The sequence below is a fragment of the Eremomyces bilateralis genome, assembly GCF_010015585.1.
Source record: "Eremomyces bilateralis CBS 781.70 unplaced genomic scaffold P152scaffold_37, whole genome shotgun sequence".
In the NCBI taxonomy this organism is placed as follows: Eukaryota; Fungi; Ascomycota; class Dothideomycetes; order Eremomycetales; family Eremomycetaceae; genus Eremomyces; species Eremomyces bilateralis.
In genome coordinates this window covers 108,609-125,866 of record NW_022985103.1, presented here as the reverse complement: position 1 = coordinate 125,866, position 17,258 = coordinate 108,609, and the positions used below count along the sequence as shown (strand labels likewise).

Sequence of the window (17,258 nt, the reverse complement as noted above, 5' to 3'; positions counted from 1 at the left end):
GACGACCTTGGCAGCCGTTAGCCAGTATTGTGGCGTATCGCGTCGCGAGAATAGCGGTGGAGTCAATGATGAGTGTTTTGGCTCGATCATCGGTTGTACACACGTCGCCTTGGGACTTCCTGTGTTTCCTTGACGGTGTATGCGTGAACTCTGTGGGATCGAGGATCCAGCGGGGAGGAAGTTATTTGCTCGCGTCTATAGGGCTGATGCGGACAGAAGCAGGTCGGTTGGCGCAGAGATGGGAATTGCGTTTCCTTTGTTGCTCCGAAGACACACAGTCCAATCCACCGGTACTGGCTGTGGTTGGAAAGATCTTGATATATGGAATCAAGGTATGTGATCGACGGTGCTGCTGATCGTCTCCGCCTTCAGTTATGAGCGATTTGTGAGCATTGTGTGAGGAAGCCGCCAAAGCACTTAAAGGGCGATTGGTCTAGCGGAGGGACCGAAACGGTGAGCAATTTCTTTATTCAGGTGAGCGAAACTTGAACGCCGACTGTCCCTTTATGTCCGGTGCCACCTAGATGTATCTCGGCAAGACGACTTGGCGTCAACCTTAGGGATGGCTTTGATCGGCGCTGTATTCTGTGGTTCCTGGTTAATGTCTACTCGTCTAGCCGTCTATTAGGATCAGACCACCGATTCGAACATATAGAGGGGATGACTTTGTAGACCCGCTCTTCGTCCAAGAGCAGAAAATTGGCGAAGTAGCAAGCATTGCGGGAGTACCGGGTGAACATAATTTGCTGAATATCAATAATCAAGCCGACCGAATGACCGGTGGGCCACTCGATGTGCTCGGGGCTCCCGGGGTTGAATAAAGGACACGGACATGGTTTGACGACCAGGAATGAGAATTGGCAAGGGGAACATGTCATATGTGACAGCATACAGAAGGATACCAAACCGCGGCGGTGTAGATGAGTACAGTAGTAGGCAAACCCAGCATTGCTCATCATACTCATAAGTCATACCCGTATGGTCTAGTGCTCCGGGCGAAAAAAGCTTGATGGGGATTTTCGGCGGTACTATGCTCTAATAATTCCCGTCTCGGACGAAGCGAAGATACATTTGGTGAGTTGGCCCTCGTGTGGTAGACAGTCGAGGAGAGTGTGTCAGCAGCGCCAGTCCAAAGGTGAGAAAGAGCGGTGCTGGGGCCGACAGGGGTCCTGCGCGTGCCAGGGTGCTAAACATTTAGGGCCAATCAACGATTGCATAGGATGGCACCTTACCTGACATGGCTAGCTCCCTCAGCCACCCAGACGGGCCGAAGGAAAGAGCCGCAAATGACCGCGATCCTTCACCGACTCCCCGAGACATTTCATCCTTCACGGTGACACCGAGCTCCTGCACCGCATCGCTGGCCTCTCGTCCTGACCGATAATTCAACGTCCTCTATCACCACATCCACACTGGTGAATAGAACAGGGAGGAAGCTTGACTGGGGTGAACCATACAGTATCTAGTACTCTGTTCCGAGAATCGCATCATCTCCGAATCGTTGGCTCATACCGCAACTCCCACCGTCCAATATCTTATGCGCCCCTCGCAGCTCAAGGTATACAAGCCTTAAGTCTACCAATATCCCACCTCCGATCGGCCGTGCTTGCTATTAGTGGCATAAGAACGTCACGTTCTGACATGTTCTCCAAGTCTCCACTGAACATCTCCTTCCTGTAGCGTCACCAGCTTGGGTCAGTTCGGTCACGATGCTAGGCGACCGACGAGCAGCGACCTCAGCCGAGCTCTCCGACCGATCCCGAGTCGAGTACCGAGATACAAGTCAGAAAAATGGTCGAAGGCGGAGTCGAAGTCAGACGCGGCGCCACCGCGACGATCGACCGCGGGGACACGCCTCTGCTGACGCGGATGGATACGGCCGGCATCACGATTGGGTCCATAAATCCGAGAAGCATGCACGACGATCTCGGAGCAGCGGTAGCGGTCACATAAGCGATAGGGCTGAACGCAGGCCTCGCCGTCGGGTGGAGTCACCGCCACGTCGTCGGGAGAAAGAAAGACGCGGCGGTCGAGACCGCTCGCGAAGCCGGGAAATACAAGATAGAGATAGCCATAACACGCGTCGCCGGAACCGAGTAGATGTGGGCAGGGATCGAGGCCATCATCGCTCCCAGCGTCACCCACATTCCCGTTCTCGATCGCCCCATCAGAAACGTCGTCGACGCTCTCCTTCTTCCTCACGGTCCCCTTCACCTCCCCCTCGATCCCGCAAGCCGCTCCCGGACCAAGTCGCTGCATTCCAGGGCGAAACAAGTACAGATGTGGCCCCACCGGTTGAGAAGGAGAAGCCCAATTTCGCCAACACCGGCTTGCTGGCGAAGGAATCGAATACCGTGGCAGGCACCAACATTACTCTGAAGTACCACGAGCCGCCAAACGCCCGAAAACCACCGGCATCGGCGCCGTGGCGAATGTACGTCTTCAAAGGCGCCGACCTCCTCGACACGATCCCCTTGGGGGAGCGCACGTGCTGGCTGTTCGGACGGGAGCAAAAAGTGGCCGACATCTTCCTGGAGCATCCGAGCAATAGCGGCCAGCACGCGGTCCTGCAGTTCCGTTACGTCCAACGGAAAAAGATGGACGAACTAGGCTTCGAAAAGATGGAGGGGCGGGTCAAGCCGTATTTGATGGATTTGGAGAGCCGGAATGGGACGTCGCTGAATGAGGAGAAGATCGGGGCCGCGAAGTATGTGGAATTGCGGGATGGGGATTTGGTGAGATTTGGCGAGAGCGAGAGGGAGTATGTTCTACAACTGCCGCCGAAGGATGCCTTGTAAAACCACGAGGATGCAAACCCAATCTTCGTTTACTGAGCCCCACGAGGGCCAGAGAAGGACTTCATATCGGTAATGTACAGGATGGAAAGCCACCGAATATCAAGCCAATTGGAAAATGCAAGCAATGCTGATGGAACCCATATCTCTACACCGTCACGCCCTGTCTCGTCTTTCCGAGGCTATCAGCTCATCTTCCTTTTCGCCTGCTCCGCACCACCCTTAGCTTTGCTAGCCGCCTCCTCCGCAGTGCCCTTCGCTTTGCCAGTCGCCTCATTCATCTTCCCCTTCGCCTCACCCTTCAGCTCCTCGGCCTTGCCCTTGGCTTCTCCCGTATTGACGCCCACTGTGCCTTTAACGGCACCGGCAACCTTCTCTGCATGCAAGAAAACCGACCGTTAGCCCATGGTCCTCCGAGTTGCCGACGAACATCTACGCAGGGTGGGGACACGGGATGGATACATACCGCCTGTCTCAATGCTCTTTACAGCGGCATCCGAGGCCGCGCGATCGACGGTCTTCGCTGCGGTCTTGATATTCTCGACAACGGACTTGGATGCCACTCGCGTAGTGGTGAAGGAGCGGAACTGCGTCCGGGAGGTGCGGATGGCGGTTGATCGAAACATGTTGGTGGATGATGTCGAAAGGTATTATGGTTCGGACGATGATCTATCTGGCTTGGTTAGGACATCGATTTCCGCCGATGAAGTGCGAGGCAGGAGTCCGTACTGGTATGAGGATTGGAATAGGATTGCGTTACTTGGTGGATTTTGAAGGGCACGGTAGTAAGGGAAATTGAATTGCTCTTCTTAAGTTACATGTTGCTTTTAATGACCTTTGACGAATGTATGACGTAGTTGCTGTAAATATGTCGACCGGCTCCCTCATCCATGTCGACTGAACGACCCTATGTCATGAATCACGTGATAACGTGTCGTCAAAACACTAGAGTGCCTTGTTGCCTTGTTGCCTCTCATCTTTCCACAGCCGTGTCCCATCCCAGTCCCTCACATTCCCATCATACATATTGTAGTATCAAATTGCTTGCCAACACTGCTTTTACACCAACGACAAAATGCCCAGCATCGAAGTCCTCCCCGCATCCGGGTCCGCATCCGCCCCTGGATGGGCCTACGTCCCCGACACCGGCTACGACCCCTCCAAAGTCCCCATCAACCCCTCCGGCGCCCGCAAACGCGCCGCGCGGAACGTCCCGACCGCCTCCACCGGCGTACTCAACTCCCGCCAGCAGCTGGCCATCCAGCGACGGATCGCCGAGCTCGATCGCGACAATCCGACGAACGTCCATATCCCCGTTCCGATCGTCCACTCAAGAAGAGGTGCGTCCCCGCAATGCGTCATCGGCCGTGAAGCGCCAGCTAACCCAGGTCGTCAAGCGAAACCGAAAACCACGCCCGCTGTCAAGAAAATCCTCCAGTCGCAGAAGACCTTCGCCAACCATCTGAGTGACGAGGAGGCCCTTCTCAACCTCCAGCAGTCATCATCCAATCTACGCGCTGCTCTTCCGAGCACCAGAGGCAAGCGGTCCTCGCTCGCCAAAGTCTCCGTCCCCCCAACCCCCACCCCCCCTTCCGCCTCGACCCCCCAACCAACCCCATCATCTGCCGCCCCCGAGTCCTCCGCGTCCGCACCCAAACCCTCCGCGGCGCCCGGCCCCAACGCCACGGACCTCGATCGGGAACCGCTCCTCGCCGTGTCCGCGCCTCAAATGCCCTCCGCAGACGATCTCGAAGCGCTGTTGGCCGAGCCGCCACTGTCGTATCTGGCGGCGCGGGCGGCGGCTCCGGGGCAGGGTGCGCCGCCGCAGCGGTTCTTCTGCGAGTACTGTGGGTATTGGGGAAGGGTGAAGTGCTTGCGGTGCGGGGGGCGGACATGCGGGTTAGAGTGTAAGACGGTGCACGATGAGACTTGTTTGCGGACCTACGCGTGAATTAGGGAGTTGGCATGCTGGCGCAATGGTTATAATTCAAATGATACCCCGGCGAATTTTCTTGATGGGATTTACATGGGGGACATGTGCTAATACTGGACGATGACAAGAATCGGAAATAAATGACAGCGCACAAGAGCTGATGACGGGAGAATACCTTGGGTGCCCAAGGACAGATTACTTATGTTGCCCTGAGCTAAAACGCTCATCAACCGCTCTGAGGCTGGAGGATGAACGTCCACAAAATTTAGCCGTGAAGCCTTTCTCCTTTATATACTCTATTCGACTATCCCGGTTTGGATGGATCGAGCTCTAGCTCCTGATATCGCAGTTGCGTACCATGATGGTATCCTTCGGCTTCATCCACATTCTTGCGCAGAATTGCCCCAAGGGCATATGAAGCCGGAATATCATGACGGAATGAAACAACAATTTCGACGAGAAGAAGAGCAGAGACATTGGGTTCCCGAGGACCGAAGTTAAGAACCATTGATTGAGCTAACGAATGTTCTGATCTCCTGACCCAATTAGGGATATGGTTACATGGTCTAGCAGAGGTATTAGTCCTTCGGCTGGAAGACAAGCTATCCACTCTTCCAATTGCTATGGGAAACCCAGAGCATCAGTATCTCTCAACCAGCCAGACATGGGCTTCGTTCTTCGGCATATTCTTCAGCTTTTCCTGTTCTTGTCTCTTCATTACGATGTAATCCTTGACCATAGCAGGCCCCATTCTGGCCTGCAGCTGCTCGTCCTTTTCAAGTGCTTGCAGCGACTGCTCGATAGACTTGGGAAGCATCTTGGTCATCCCATGCTCCAACCTCTCTTCCGCAGTCATCTTATGCGGCTTTTCTAAGAAGTGTTAGCGTCAGCGCGCGTGTTCATTTCCGCATGGCATAGGGAATTACCTTGACAATCTTTATGAGTTAGGCTCTTTTCAAGATCAATCCCTTCTAGGCCAGCCGCGATCACAGCACCTATTGCTAGGTACATGTTCGCCGTTCCATCCGCGCATCGCATTTCCCAGTGGTTGCTCTTCACTTTGCGCAGTGGACACTCGCGATTCTGTGTACCCCATGCTACCCAGACTCCCCCGGTCCAACGGTCTTCGGCGACCCTGTCGTAGCTCGGAGCCTGTGGCATAGAAAAGGCGCAGATCGATTCCAGATGCTCAATCACGCCCGCAAAGAAGTTATCCGCCAGCATCTGCATGCTACTCTCCTCGCCGTTTAACGAAATATGAGCATGTGCGCCGGAAGCGGCCCCGGGAACAGGCGCTGGATGCAACGTCGCCCGTATCCCATGCAACTCGGCGATTTGATAGATGATTTGTCGGGTCTGTATGAGCGCATCGATCGCTTGGAGCGCGGGTTTGGGTCGTAGGGCAAAATCGTACTTTCCAGGACCAGGCGCTGCATGGAATTCCAGGACTGGGAGGGCAGATAGTTCGAGCGCAGAGACAATCTCCGCTACAAGCGGCATTGCGTTGCTCCACTGGTCACCGCTCATGGCACACCAGGCGTGGTTTTTCGTAATCGGCTCGAACGGATTATCCTCGTCGCCTGTCCGACGAAGGAAGGTTACCTCCACCTCGAAGCCAAGACATGCGATAATCGAGTAAATGTCTTCCATTTCATTCAAGCTCTTTCCCAGCATGCTTCGAGGGCAGCGATCGAAAGGGTCGCCGAGTGCATCGTACCAGGAGCAAAGGACGGAGGCGGACGGAAGACGATCTTTCGGATGGCACGCTCGTAGGGATGTGAACTCCGGATGGAGGAAGATCTGGCCCACGCTGGAACAAGCGGAGGTGATGGTGTCATCTTGCAGAACGCCGATGATTGCTTGGGCGATTCCAACTCGTTTACCGGTTTTGATGAGATGAAGAAGGTCCCGTACATGCAGGATCCGACACCGCATCGTCCCCATGTAGTCTAGCCACATGAGGTAGACATACCTGGTCACTGTTGCCCGGTCTCTGAAGAACTTCACAGCGAAGTTGTGCTTCAATTTTTCGTTGATATCCAGGCTGATTATCTCCTCCGGTGGTGGAAACTGGTTCATGTTGATCTCTAAGGTGGGTCCCAGCTGAATAATGAATTTGATTTGTTGAAAAGAATATTTTGACCATATTGGTGCTTAACGACACATGCAGTTAAGGTTCTTAGAGAAAGGCGATCAAAGTAATACCGATAACGTCAGGGTGGCAGTAGATCGACCCCCTGCGACAGCAAGTGCGAAACGGCGGTTGCGACCTCCATATCTGAGCGGAAAGGACCATGATGGATGGCATATATGGTACCTAAGGTACCTAATACTACATGGAGTAAATGAGGGATCTAACGTGGGCGAAAGTAATGGCCCTGGCTCATACCTCCATGCCTTCGACACTGTTAACAGTTCCTGATGAACCTTTTCCTAACAGATATCAGCGCCGCTGTGTAAGGTCCCTGTTCAAGTAGGCTGTCATGATGCCCACCAGCTCTATGTACGGTAGACTGGATATATGAGCTCGCTACTCCGTCAATTCCGTCCATCATAGATGGAATGAAGGATAATGAGGCACGTCTGAAGTGCATAGAAGAACCCAGGAGCGACTGAGGAGCCGTGGAGAGTCATTTCAAGACTGGAGTGATCGCAGTCAGTTGATTTGAACCAGGCGACTCATAGATCATCCGAAGAGTCTTGATCTCGGTGGAAAATGTGCTGGAGAAAGTGTTCCGAACCTTCCTGAGTTATGATATTTAACACTCCAAACTCACATTCTTAGCATATCGTGAAGAATTCCCTCCGCTGCCCGTCTCAATGCGTAAGACGCGTTCGCATGATGCTGTGGTGATCTGACCACGCCATCTATATGGGCGACAGACGGAGATGCTGTCTAGGCTGCCAAAGAGGAGTAAACAATGCGTACCTTCGTGACATATTTGGCCAGTTTATTAGGATCAAGTCCATATGTGCGTGCTCTGCCGCAGGCGTATCATCCCAGTCCGTCCAGCTTACTTTGCGTCCAGGGCGGAAAACTAGTAGTCGGGTTTGTAAATTGGCGATCGTGATCCGCTTGCAACGAGGAAAAGATACACTGGTAGTCTTTCAAGAAAGCATCTTGGGCTTCGTATTGAAAGTTCAAAGGGATACTTCTCGTTGCCCTCCCCATAAGGTCGGCCTGGTTATCGATGAGTGGACAATGTGTGATTGTCTATGCCAGGTCCGAGGGGTTGAATTTCTCCATATTCCCCTATGAAGATAATCAAATATCGGGTTCGAAATGTTTTGCCAGTTGTTTCCGACTGAAGCCGCCCTAGTGCGGGAGGACAGGTTGTCGCCAGCGTAGTAGTACGCTGTACAGCGTAGAGCAGTGGACTACTGGTACGCATCTGTCCGTACCAGTGTCAATGTCAGTCAGTGTACAGCAAGTATATAGATGATCCCTGAGCGGAGCAGCATCCTATGCCCTAACGATAGACTTGGTCCCTTGAACGAGAGGACTTCACGTGAAATACGAGGTTCCAATATTCAGAAAGAGAATTCCATACACATCAATGAACGGGGAGAAACTTGGGTTCGCTTTGCGAATGCATAAAATAGTCATACTCTTCTAAAGGAGCCTCATGAGATATATTTCATGTGGTATCCACAAGAAGCACAATACATGCTCTGAACCGAAACGACACTGGTTCGGAGCGCGGCTATGGTCAAGCTCGAATTCCACCAAGCGCCATGCCTCGTAGCCAGACGCGAGCTCGAATCTCCTCGATAACTTCCTTTCCTAACCATGCAAGCCGACCCCCAGATTGTTGATCTGCGAGCACCATTTCTGCCCATTTCAAAACGCCTCGAATATCCCACAATTCTCGAGCGACTGAGCTTTCAGTCATCCTTTTTAGGACCATGACATGATCCAGGACGTTTCCCCTGGTGGCTAAATCGCCTATGCCACCCACATCCCGTGGCAATACTAATGAAGCGGCCAGTGTTCTAGACCCGGGACAAAGCGCCACAAGGCTAGGAAGCTCGAAAATCCAGTCCCACATTGCCCTGACTGTGCGAGAACTCTGTAAGTCAGTGAGCGCAGCCAAGGCCCCGGCGAAGGTGGATTCTTGGGCAGCGCCCACTGGCCGCCTTCTAACATAGATCGTCTGTGTAATGCGGAACGCCGAACGAAGCCGGAGATTGTTGGCAAAGTCAAGGGTGATCGGCCAGAAGTCCGTGCTATCCGTTCGGACAGAAGACATCGAGTCGACATCAGGAAGAAGACATGGCGAGGAAATTGATAGCTCTTCTCCAGTTAACAAAGTGACTCGGATTCCCACTGGGATCGCTTTTCTTGTCTCAATATCCCGGACAACAAGGCATCTGGGAGCAGCTGCCAGAACCCACAAGTGACGGAAGGCTTGGAGGTGCGCCTTGTTGTCTGTAACATCCGACGGGAATATGGGATAGAATGCGCAGATGAGAGATGCAATGGACAATGGGGAGGTGGAGATCGTGTACGTGCCGCGACCCACGAACAAAAGTCCCAAGGCCATATGGATAGCGAGGTGCGAACCATATGGAACGTCGGGGCTGACTCGCCCATGGAGCAAACGTAGCCTTCGGAACACATGAAGATCGCCTGTCCCTGCCATCACGGTGGCGCACGATACGGCGAGTAGGTCTTGACAAGTGCGCACCGTGGTTCTTGCAAGCTTGGCATCATAGTGTGGAGCAGGGAGCTGGCATAGGCGTATGAATTGGTCAAGGTACGCCAGGAGAAAATCACGCACGCTGCTGTCCCCACTGCCGGCGAATCGAAGGCTAATCGACCATAGCAGTCCGGCCATAATGTTGTAGAATGGGATCTGCTGGCTCTTGAGAGCTCTGAACTCGAGCAGAATGTCATTCGCATGCTCCTTAGGAAGGTTCGCTTTGATCCATCGAACGTCCGCTCGGATGTTATTCCACATGATGAGCTGCTTCGCCACAGTCCGAAGCAAAAGGATGTCAGGGCGAATATAATCGAACTGGGGAATCGTATCAGGGATGTCGATTTTGTGGGCGATCGGCTCGTTGTGAGTTTTCATGTATATGAGAGCAATTGCGATGGTGGCTGCAGCGGTAGCTCGGTCCAGTACATGTACCAGATCGATTGGTCGAGGACCGACGGCAACAGACAACAGGCGTTCAATGACGCGCATGTCATGGAGACCCCGAAGATCCCGTCCTTTACCAAGATTGATGAAGCCCAATGCAAAACCAGCGGCAAGTCGGTAGCTTTCGTCGTGAAGGTCATCCGGTGAGCCCGGTCCTTCTTCTTGATCAATCCGCTCGATTTCAGACAACATCACCTCGCTCATTCGACGGTGTTGTGTTTGGTAGTACAATAGGCCGATGCCCATGAGGCCTGCTGTCTGAGTGTGATGCGAAAGGTTGAGCTCGGCAGCGCCGAGGGGGAGCATCCGCGTGATATGAACCGATAGGAGACGGGTGATTAGTGAATCCATGGTCCCAATATAGGAAGCAGACAAGCCAAGTAGTAGCCCGATTGAGGTCATCGTATGCTTCGGGGTCAAGTATTTGAACGACAGCCATTTCGCAATGGACTTGAGATGTCCATTTAGGCCCAAACCGAGAAGAAGCCCCGCGTGGCGATTGTTCAAATCGGCTGGCTTATTAAAGACGATCCAGGAGGTGTCAATCCCTTCTGCTTTCTTTGAAATGCTCAGGCCAGCCGAGACGCCAGAATGAAACCAAGCCCATCCGTATTTCTCCTCCGTGAACAGCGCTCGGTCCGCATTCACCGTGTTGTTCATTGGTCTCATGATGCACGACGTGTTATAACCATGAATATTGAACTTCTCGGTCAATAGCGGCGATTTGCTATCGAACCCAACCATGGCCTGTCCAGGGGACAATGAAAATGTTCGAACCATGACCCATTGGACGACCCCCTTCTGAGCATCTAAAATCTCGGACTCGGTCCATGCCGGCTCAGGATGGCATTCAGCAACTGGTACGCGAAGCGGCTCCAGCAATTTGGCTGCCTCCGCAAGGCGTCGATCTTCGTTGAAAATCAATCGAGAGACTGTATACTTGTCTGTCTCCGGATTTGAATGCATGATTTCTTGTGCATCCGCGCCCTGACAAACACTGCGTAAATCTCGACTCGGAAACTCACGGATCGAGAGGCCGCCACTCGGTTGAGGAGGGCTCTCGTAGTCCGTATCTCTGTTGAGCAAGTGAATAAGATCCTCACGACCCACGAAGTTTAGAAGTGTGCTGTTCCACGTGGTAGGCGGATCGGCCCGGCATTTGACAACCGCTTCTTGCAGGAAAGCGCGTACAGATTCGGGGAAAGATTCCATCATGCGGGCGGTTATACCACACGCGACCATCGAGGTGACCCGATCTGCGGACGAGGAATCTTGGTGGCTCTTGTCAAAGTAGTCCCTCAAGGTGATTGTTCTGGGTGTCACACGAGAGAGAAACCTATCTGTGTAAGATTTGGAGTAAGTTAACGGAAACCTATTCGACCTCTCAAGTTTGATCGCCGAGTCCAGAGTTAAGAAAGGCCGTCGATCTCCGTTTGGTTGTTGAAGCCATTGAAAAATTGAAGGCGGATGCTGTAGGGAATGGTGAGGATCGATTCGGGTCTGGAACGAAGTCATTTCGATGGCACATTGTCCAACTCGAGCGCTGTCAAGGTCATAAAACCCGTTTCTTGATCCATTCCACAGATCCCACCCAAGCCACTGCCCAAGTTGAGCAAGAGCAGGCGCAAGGTCGAAGACGACTGCCTCATTATGTTCCGTGATTATATCCAGTTTAGTCTCTTCACGGAATAGATGGAGCGCCACCAGAATGCGAGAGACATCAACGGTGGAAATGGCAAGTTTATGTACTTTCAGAGACTTGACAACAGAATGTCCATACTCTGATTTCCAGAATTGTCGTGCGGCTTGAATGCATGAAACGATCGAAAGGTCCGGAGCCGAATGCGAACCTTTCTTATGGACCTTGGGGAGACTTGTGGTCGTTCTGGAAACGTCGTCGCTCCAGCTCCAAGAGGGATTCGTGTGACGGACGTGTTGTCCAGCCCCTCCTTCGGCCCGAATCATCGATTCCCAGTTGTCTGTCAGTGCTTTAGATAGATCCTGTCGAGCTGAGGATCTCGAGCCACTAGGTCGGGAGAGAATCCCACCTCGCCTGTCATCGGAGACTAAGACAATTGCGAAGAGCGCGGTGAGGAAGCGAGACCATTCGCTGTGATGTACCGCGGACAGTAAAGTCTGATGCCATATAATCTGAAGAAACGACTCAAAAGCATGTTTTGGAAGGACGTATTCGCAGACTTCGACGCAACGGGAGACGAATGCACTTTGAAGACGCAGTCGGATCTGAACTCGGTGGCACCTGCCGGAGGAATCGATCAAATCAATGTTACCGTTCCCTGAGCGCTGGCCAAATTTAACTATAGGCCCGACCGAATCAAAATATCTCCGCTGACCTTCCTTCCGTGGGGAAGAAAGAGGGTTGTCGGCAATCGAGTATGGACTGTGAATGCGCATTTTGCCAATAGGGAACTTGAGGGGCGGCAGGGGAGTCCAGAGTGACCTCAGAGATAGACACTGTTGACCACTCTCCCCATGTAGCAAGGACATTGCTTGAATAAGGTTCCCATCACGAAACTGAGAGCCATCGATGCCTTCTTTGAAGTACCGCAAATCGGTAGCTTTGAACCGGAGCGAATGCGGGTAGCTTGCCCCAGCGCCTTGTGATGATGAGGGCAATGCTTCATAACTGGAAAGAGCAATTGTGACCTCGATGTGCTGCGCTTCTCGGGCTTTGTACACAACGTGCACGAGGACCTTTGAAGACCAATGTGAAGAACCGCTTGAGGGTCGAGAAGTGAGCTCAGTGAACACCTTTGGCTCCAACTGACATTCCCATAAGCATGACTCCAAAATAACCAGGCAACTAGACTTACCTTCTCAATATCAGAACTCGTCCAGGACGAAAACTCCCCAGGAGCATCCATGGCAACTTCTTTGCACTTGTTCATTACAAACTCTTTGAGCAGTCCATCCAGCGGGCTTTGCGATCCGAGGACATCAAAATCGCTCCTTCTAAGATCATTGGTTTCCTCATTCGGTTCATCAAAGTCATTATCGTCAAATATGTTAGTCTCGGCGGACATTTCTTCATTAGAAGGGCCGATGCTGAGCCGTGAAAAGCTGCCCGGGGTCGAGGCTCGCGCACGTAAGCGAGCGGTGCCACCGAAACTGGTTCGTTCCGGATGGTTTCCGAAAGAGTGTCCTCTCCGTCCGGTGGTAGGGGCGCCTGAGACGCTGGTACTGTGTCCTGTGGCCATGTCTTGGAAAGCCGATCGGTCGAAACTGGTGGAGAGATCTGTTCTCGAAAGGAGTGAACTCACTCGGCGAGACTGTCTGACCGGTTGCTGGCCCGGGTTGAAATCCGGATCCAATTGCGAAGCCAAAATCTCTTCCTCATTTTGCTTACCCTTCTGGTTCTTCTGATTCTTGAATTGTTTCATCGATTGCTGAAACGACGCTGCCGCACCTTTATACCTCGCCGTGGCCCCAAAGCTTTCTCGCCCGTCCCGTGACCTCATCGAGGGCGTTACGGTGCCTGGCGTGGTTGCAAGGGAACTTCGGCGCCGAGATTTACTTCCCGAAGCTAATGGGGAGTCTTTCGAGTTCAATTTGGAGGTGGTTTGGGGTTCGACATAACTACCAAACCAGATCGTGAACGATCGGCGCTCATAATTCGCAGTGACAACCAAGGTCACCGGAGTAGATCCTGCTAGGCTCATGTCGCCCAGGTCATCTTCTTGCGAGACGTACAGGATGCTCTCCGACTTCTCCAAAGTCTCGAACTGTAACGCATTGCTGCGGGTCGAGGAGAGAGAAGATGCCAAGCCATACGCGGGGGGATCATGAGGGGATGAGACAATCAAACCGACTTCTGTGAGAGGATCTGTCAATGTGAAATGCCGTGGAAGATCGTCGGTGGTAGGTTGTCTGGACGACTTCGATAATTTGCTCAAGAGTGCCGCTGCGGATCCTAGGGGCAGATTGTCACTGAAGCTTGGGCTCGAATGTGGTTGTGTGAGAGAGAAGGATGACAAGAAAGAATTAGGAGGCACGATGGGAACCCGTGGAGTAGCCGCTTCGGTAGACCTTGGGAGTCTTCGCTGAAGAATTAGGCCCCTCAGTGCAGGAAACGCCTTGTCCACCTCGAATGGCAAGTTGATAACATGGCTTGGACCAGAAAGGTAGAAGACGTGTGCCTGTAGCTTGAGAAGTACCACTAATGCTCGAGATCGAGACGAGACTTGCGTTCGAGGACTGTCGATTTGGGAAGTCTGGTTCGCAGGTCGAGACTGGAGGAGAGATTCTGGGGCCGAATGCGAAGGGACATCCTCTTTCATTTCCTGGACGGAAGGACATCTTTCCAGGGTATTCTGCGTAACGTTCAATTCCACAGGGAACCAAGTAAGCAAGACCTGGCGAATCTCCTGCTGCTCCACGGCAAAACTGAAGACTTTGCGAACAAACCCTCCTCGCGAATAGACGACGCAGTTCGCCGTATGCAGAATCTCTTCTTCTCCAAGCTCTTCATGGCCATTTTCATTATAGGTCAGCCATTGGTAGTCCTCCGGTACCGGGTCAGCTGGGAGTATGCCTTCCGCAACCATATATGGCAGTCCACATGGGGTGCGAACCCCCAAAGAGCAAACAGACGCCATCGAAGCCAGGATGAGGCATGGGGGTGACAGTTGTTTCTTGGGTTCAAATCAAATTAAAAAAGGAGGCCATTGCCCGGAGCCTTCATATTTCTCTAAAGTATCAGCTGGACCGAGAAAGGAATTTGTACAACTGCATTGGTAGGCAAAGTTTGCGTGGGGTGAATAATACAGTGCTGGTGGTCCTTGACGCGCAGGGAGAGCGGACAGCGCGTCGTGGCTCGTGCACGTGAAAGCTACCAGTTGCCAGTTGGCAGTTGGCAGTTAGGCAGTTAGGCAGTAACCAGAGGCCAGAGGACAGAGGGCAGGGTGACAGAGTCGAGAGGCCCAGAGTGAGTGGCAGAGTCCAGAGACCCAGACGTGCCAGAGTCGCAGAGTGTTCAGAGTCCAGGGGCCAGAGGGCAGAGCGGCAGAGTCCAGAGTCCAAAGGCAGGCAGGAAGGCAGGCAGAATGGCAGAATCCAGACGAAATTCAACTCACGTGACTGGCGCTGGCTTTCGAGAACTCACTGTTGTTCCAGGACCTGGAGGTTGATAGCTTCACGTTTGTATCAACTGCCTTAATGTCCAGCATAGCAATCGATCTCAGTCATGGTTTTATAGTCCGAGGCCATAAAGGCTTGTCCAACTAATAGGAAATCACCGGAGAAAGAGCGTCGGTTCCGGTCTTTCGTTAACATGGCGAAGACACACGCTCAGTTCGTTCGTTCTGAACGGAATGCTTCAACAAGGTTAGTACCATTCGAGGTGTAAAGCTTGATTTGCTAAAGCTGTAACAGTTATTCCTCCCCAAACGGTGTTCATATGGCCAAGATATATCCACTCAAATCCCCAAATGGCTCGAATATCATCGTCTACGGTCACGATTCTGGCATCAAGGTTCTCTGGCATGGTGGCCGACCTCACAAACGACCGCGGACCGACAGCCACAACCGCACATCGGATGCTTCTGGCCTAGGGGCTTCCACGGAGAATGCATTCATGATACTGGATTCTGACGAGGAAAACTCCCCCGAGCCAGCGGTTGTGGTGCCACCGGCCGAATTTGAGACTGAGGAACCCGAGTGGGATCCCTCCGAGCCATATCCACATGTTGTGCAAGAGATGGATATATCAGTAGGCGCCGAAGTGATGGACATCGCTTTCCCGCCTATTCCTGTTTCCGGGCTCCGCGATCTGCGCATCATGCCCTCACTATTTGAGCGCAAGGTGGTGGTTACTGTGGCGTGCTCCGATTCATATTTGCGCATATACAGCTTCCCACTTGTACCTCCCACGGATGAACAACTGCTGGCTGGCAAATCTGCTTTAAGAATCTCCGTGGTACACCTGGGTGGTCCCCTTGGCCATCAGCAGGCGCCGAACTCGGTATCGATGACATGGACTTCACGGGACATTCATCACGCGGCAAGCCAATCGGAAATTGGGCCGGATGTTGTCGAGGAAGATGGCTATGCTACCGAGCGACCAGCAGGCGAACCTCGGGGTGGAAAATCGCAAACGGAACCGATGCAATTCGACTTGCTCCTCGCATCCTGCTCGGACGAAGTGAGCGGACTCTTACTGTTGTTCCGCGTTCCCATCGACCCGGAGAATGATGACTTGGAGTCCGCTCCTCCTTTCCAACGGCTCTACCTCTCCCGTGCAGCGCTCAAGGTGTTCTTTAGCCCGACGATCTTCCCTTCCAAGCGACATTCGTATCTGATGGTGGTGGAAAGACAAGGTTCGGTCCGGATCTACGACCCCTTCTCGCAGCTGCGTCGCGATACGGGGAACAGACAACAAAACATCGATAATCCATCACCGCGACACGGTGCTTGGCTCATGACATATTCCACGCGGTACGCTGCCTCTGGATCTCCCAGGCTAGCCGCACCGGGATCAGTCCAACGGAAAAACGTCCTCGACGCGCAATGGGTTCTCAATGGAACGGGGATCTTTGCCCTTCTACCAGATGGGCAGTGGGGTGTGTGGCGCCGTGACCTTGACATACACGGTAGCGGACGACCGGCGACGACGCTATCCGAGTTTGCGTTGAGTGGGCGCTTGCGAATTCCAAAAGATATCGGTTCTCCGCCGTCGATTTCGAAGCCGCAATTCGTCAGTGGAGGCCGACCATCGCTCGCTCCCATGACGCCGAATACTCGCAAAACAAAGCAAACATCGCTCTTCAGTAGCGGAAGTTCGGACACCCGCCATCTTCCTCGAGGAGGCATCTCCGTGTCGCAGTACCCGACTTTGAGTGGGATGGGCTATGACGAGTCCGTCGTGCTGTGGTACGGTGATCATGTCTATGCGATTCCTAGTTTCAACGGGTTCTGGAACCGGGCCAAGTCGAAGGGGTCGACGAAGGGAAACATCCTCAGTGTACAGACTCCCTCTCCGCCAATCGTGGATCTGAGGGTCGACGGCAGTTCCCTGGTAGGCGTGGGCCAGTTTCCGGCGGTCAAGAGGTCCGACGGCCAAACCGAGGCCTCGCAACGGGACCTGTTGGTGGTGGATGCGAGACAATTCGTCGTATGGTCGCCCAGCAGCTTTCAGAGCGCGCTACACCGAGGCAACGAGACGCTTGAAAGTGAAGAGGAGGACTACGACATGGTTGATGAGACCCTCCTCGATCGTTCGGAGTTGGATGTGGGAGGAATCGATCGGTACCTAGATATATTGGGTCAAAAGCCGCCTCCGGGCCGGCGAGTGGGATTTGCAGCGTGATTTGCGGCGGTTTTGGAGTCTGTGTGGACAGCACGTGCATCTGACTGTGATGCGGGACG

At 53.2% G+C, this 17,258-nt stretch overlaps 5 protein-coding genes across 5 annotated transcripts; 3 read left to right on the top strand and 2 right to left on the bottom strand.

Annotated features, from left to right (window-relative positions):
• Positions 1-2,006: 2,006 nt before the first annotated feature.
• P152DRAFT_366877 (SMAD/FHA domain-containing protein) lies at positions 2,007-2,786 on the top strand (the record flags this gene model as incomplete). The annotated part of the gene is made up of 1 exon (XM_033675436.1): positions 2,007-2,786. A coding segment is annotated over one exon (780 nt), but the record flags the coding sequence as incomplete, so codon positions are not given.
• A 1,030-nt stretch (positions 2,787-3,816) lies between these two features.
• Positions 3,817-4,889, top strand: P152DRAFT_224282 (uncharacterized protein). The gene is made up of 2 exons (XM_033674514.1): positions 3,817-4,135; positions 4,193-4,889. Exons 1-2 carry the CDS (start codon positions 3,871-3,873, stop codon positions 4,744-4,746), a joined length of 819 nt encoding a protein of 272 aa, XP_033529999.1. The 5' UTR covers positions 3,817-3,870; the 3' UTR covers positions 4,747-4,889.
• A 479-nt stretch (positions 4,890-5,368) lies between these two features.
• Positions 5,369-6,699, bottom strand: P152DRAFT_364117 (glutamine synthetase/guanido kinase; the record flags this gene model as incomplete). Its single annotated transcript, XM_033675404.1, has 2 exons — positions 5,369-5,598; positions 5,655-6,699. Coding segments are annotated over 2 exons (1,275 nt in total), but the record flags the coding sequence as incomplete, so codon positions are not given.
• A 1,717-nt stretch (positions 6,700-8,416) lies between these two features.
• Positions 8,417-14,626, bottom strand: P152DRAFT_444026 (uncharacterized protein). Its single transcript, XM_033677794.1, has 2 exons — positions 12,710-14,626; positions 8,417-12,659 (listed from the first exon to the last, which is right to left on the bottom strand). The coding sequence occupies exons 1-2, from the start codon at positions 14,489-14,491 to the stop codon at positions 8,439-8,441; spliced, it is 6,003 nt and encodes a 2,000-aa protein (XP_033529997.1). The 5' UTR covers positions 14,492-14,626; the 3' UTR covers positions 8,417-8,438.
• A 539-nt stretch (positions 14,627-15,165) lies between these two features.
• On the top strand, positions 15,166-17,199 carry P152DRAFT_452942 (uncharacterized protein; the record flags this gene model as incomplete). Its single annotated transcript, XM_033678327.1, has 2 exons — positions 15,166-15,218; positions 15,267-17,199. 2 exons carry the CDS (start codon positions 15,166-15,168, stop codon positions 17,197-17,199), a joined length of 1,986 nt encoding a protein of 661 aa, XP_033529996.1.
• Positions 17,200-17,258: the final 59 nt, after the last annotated feature.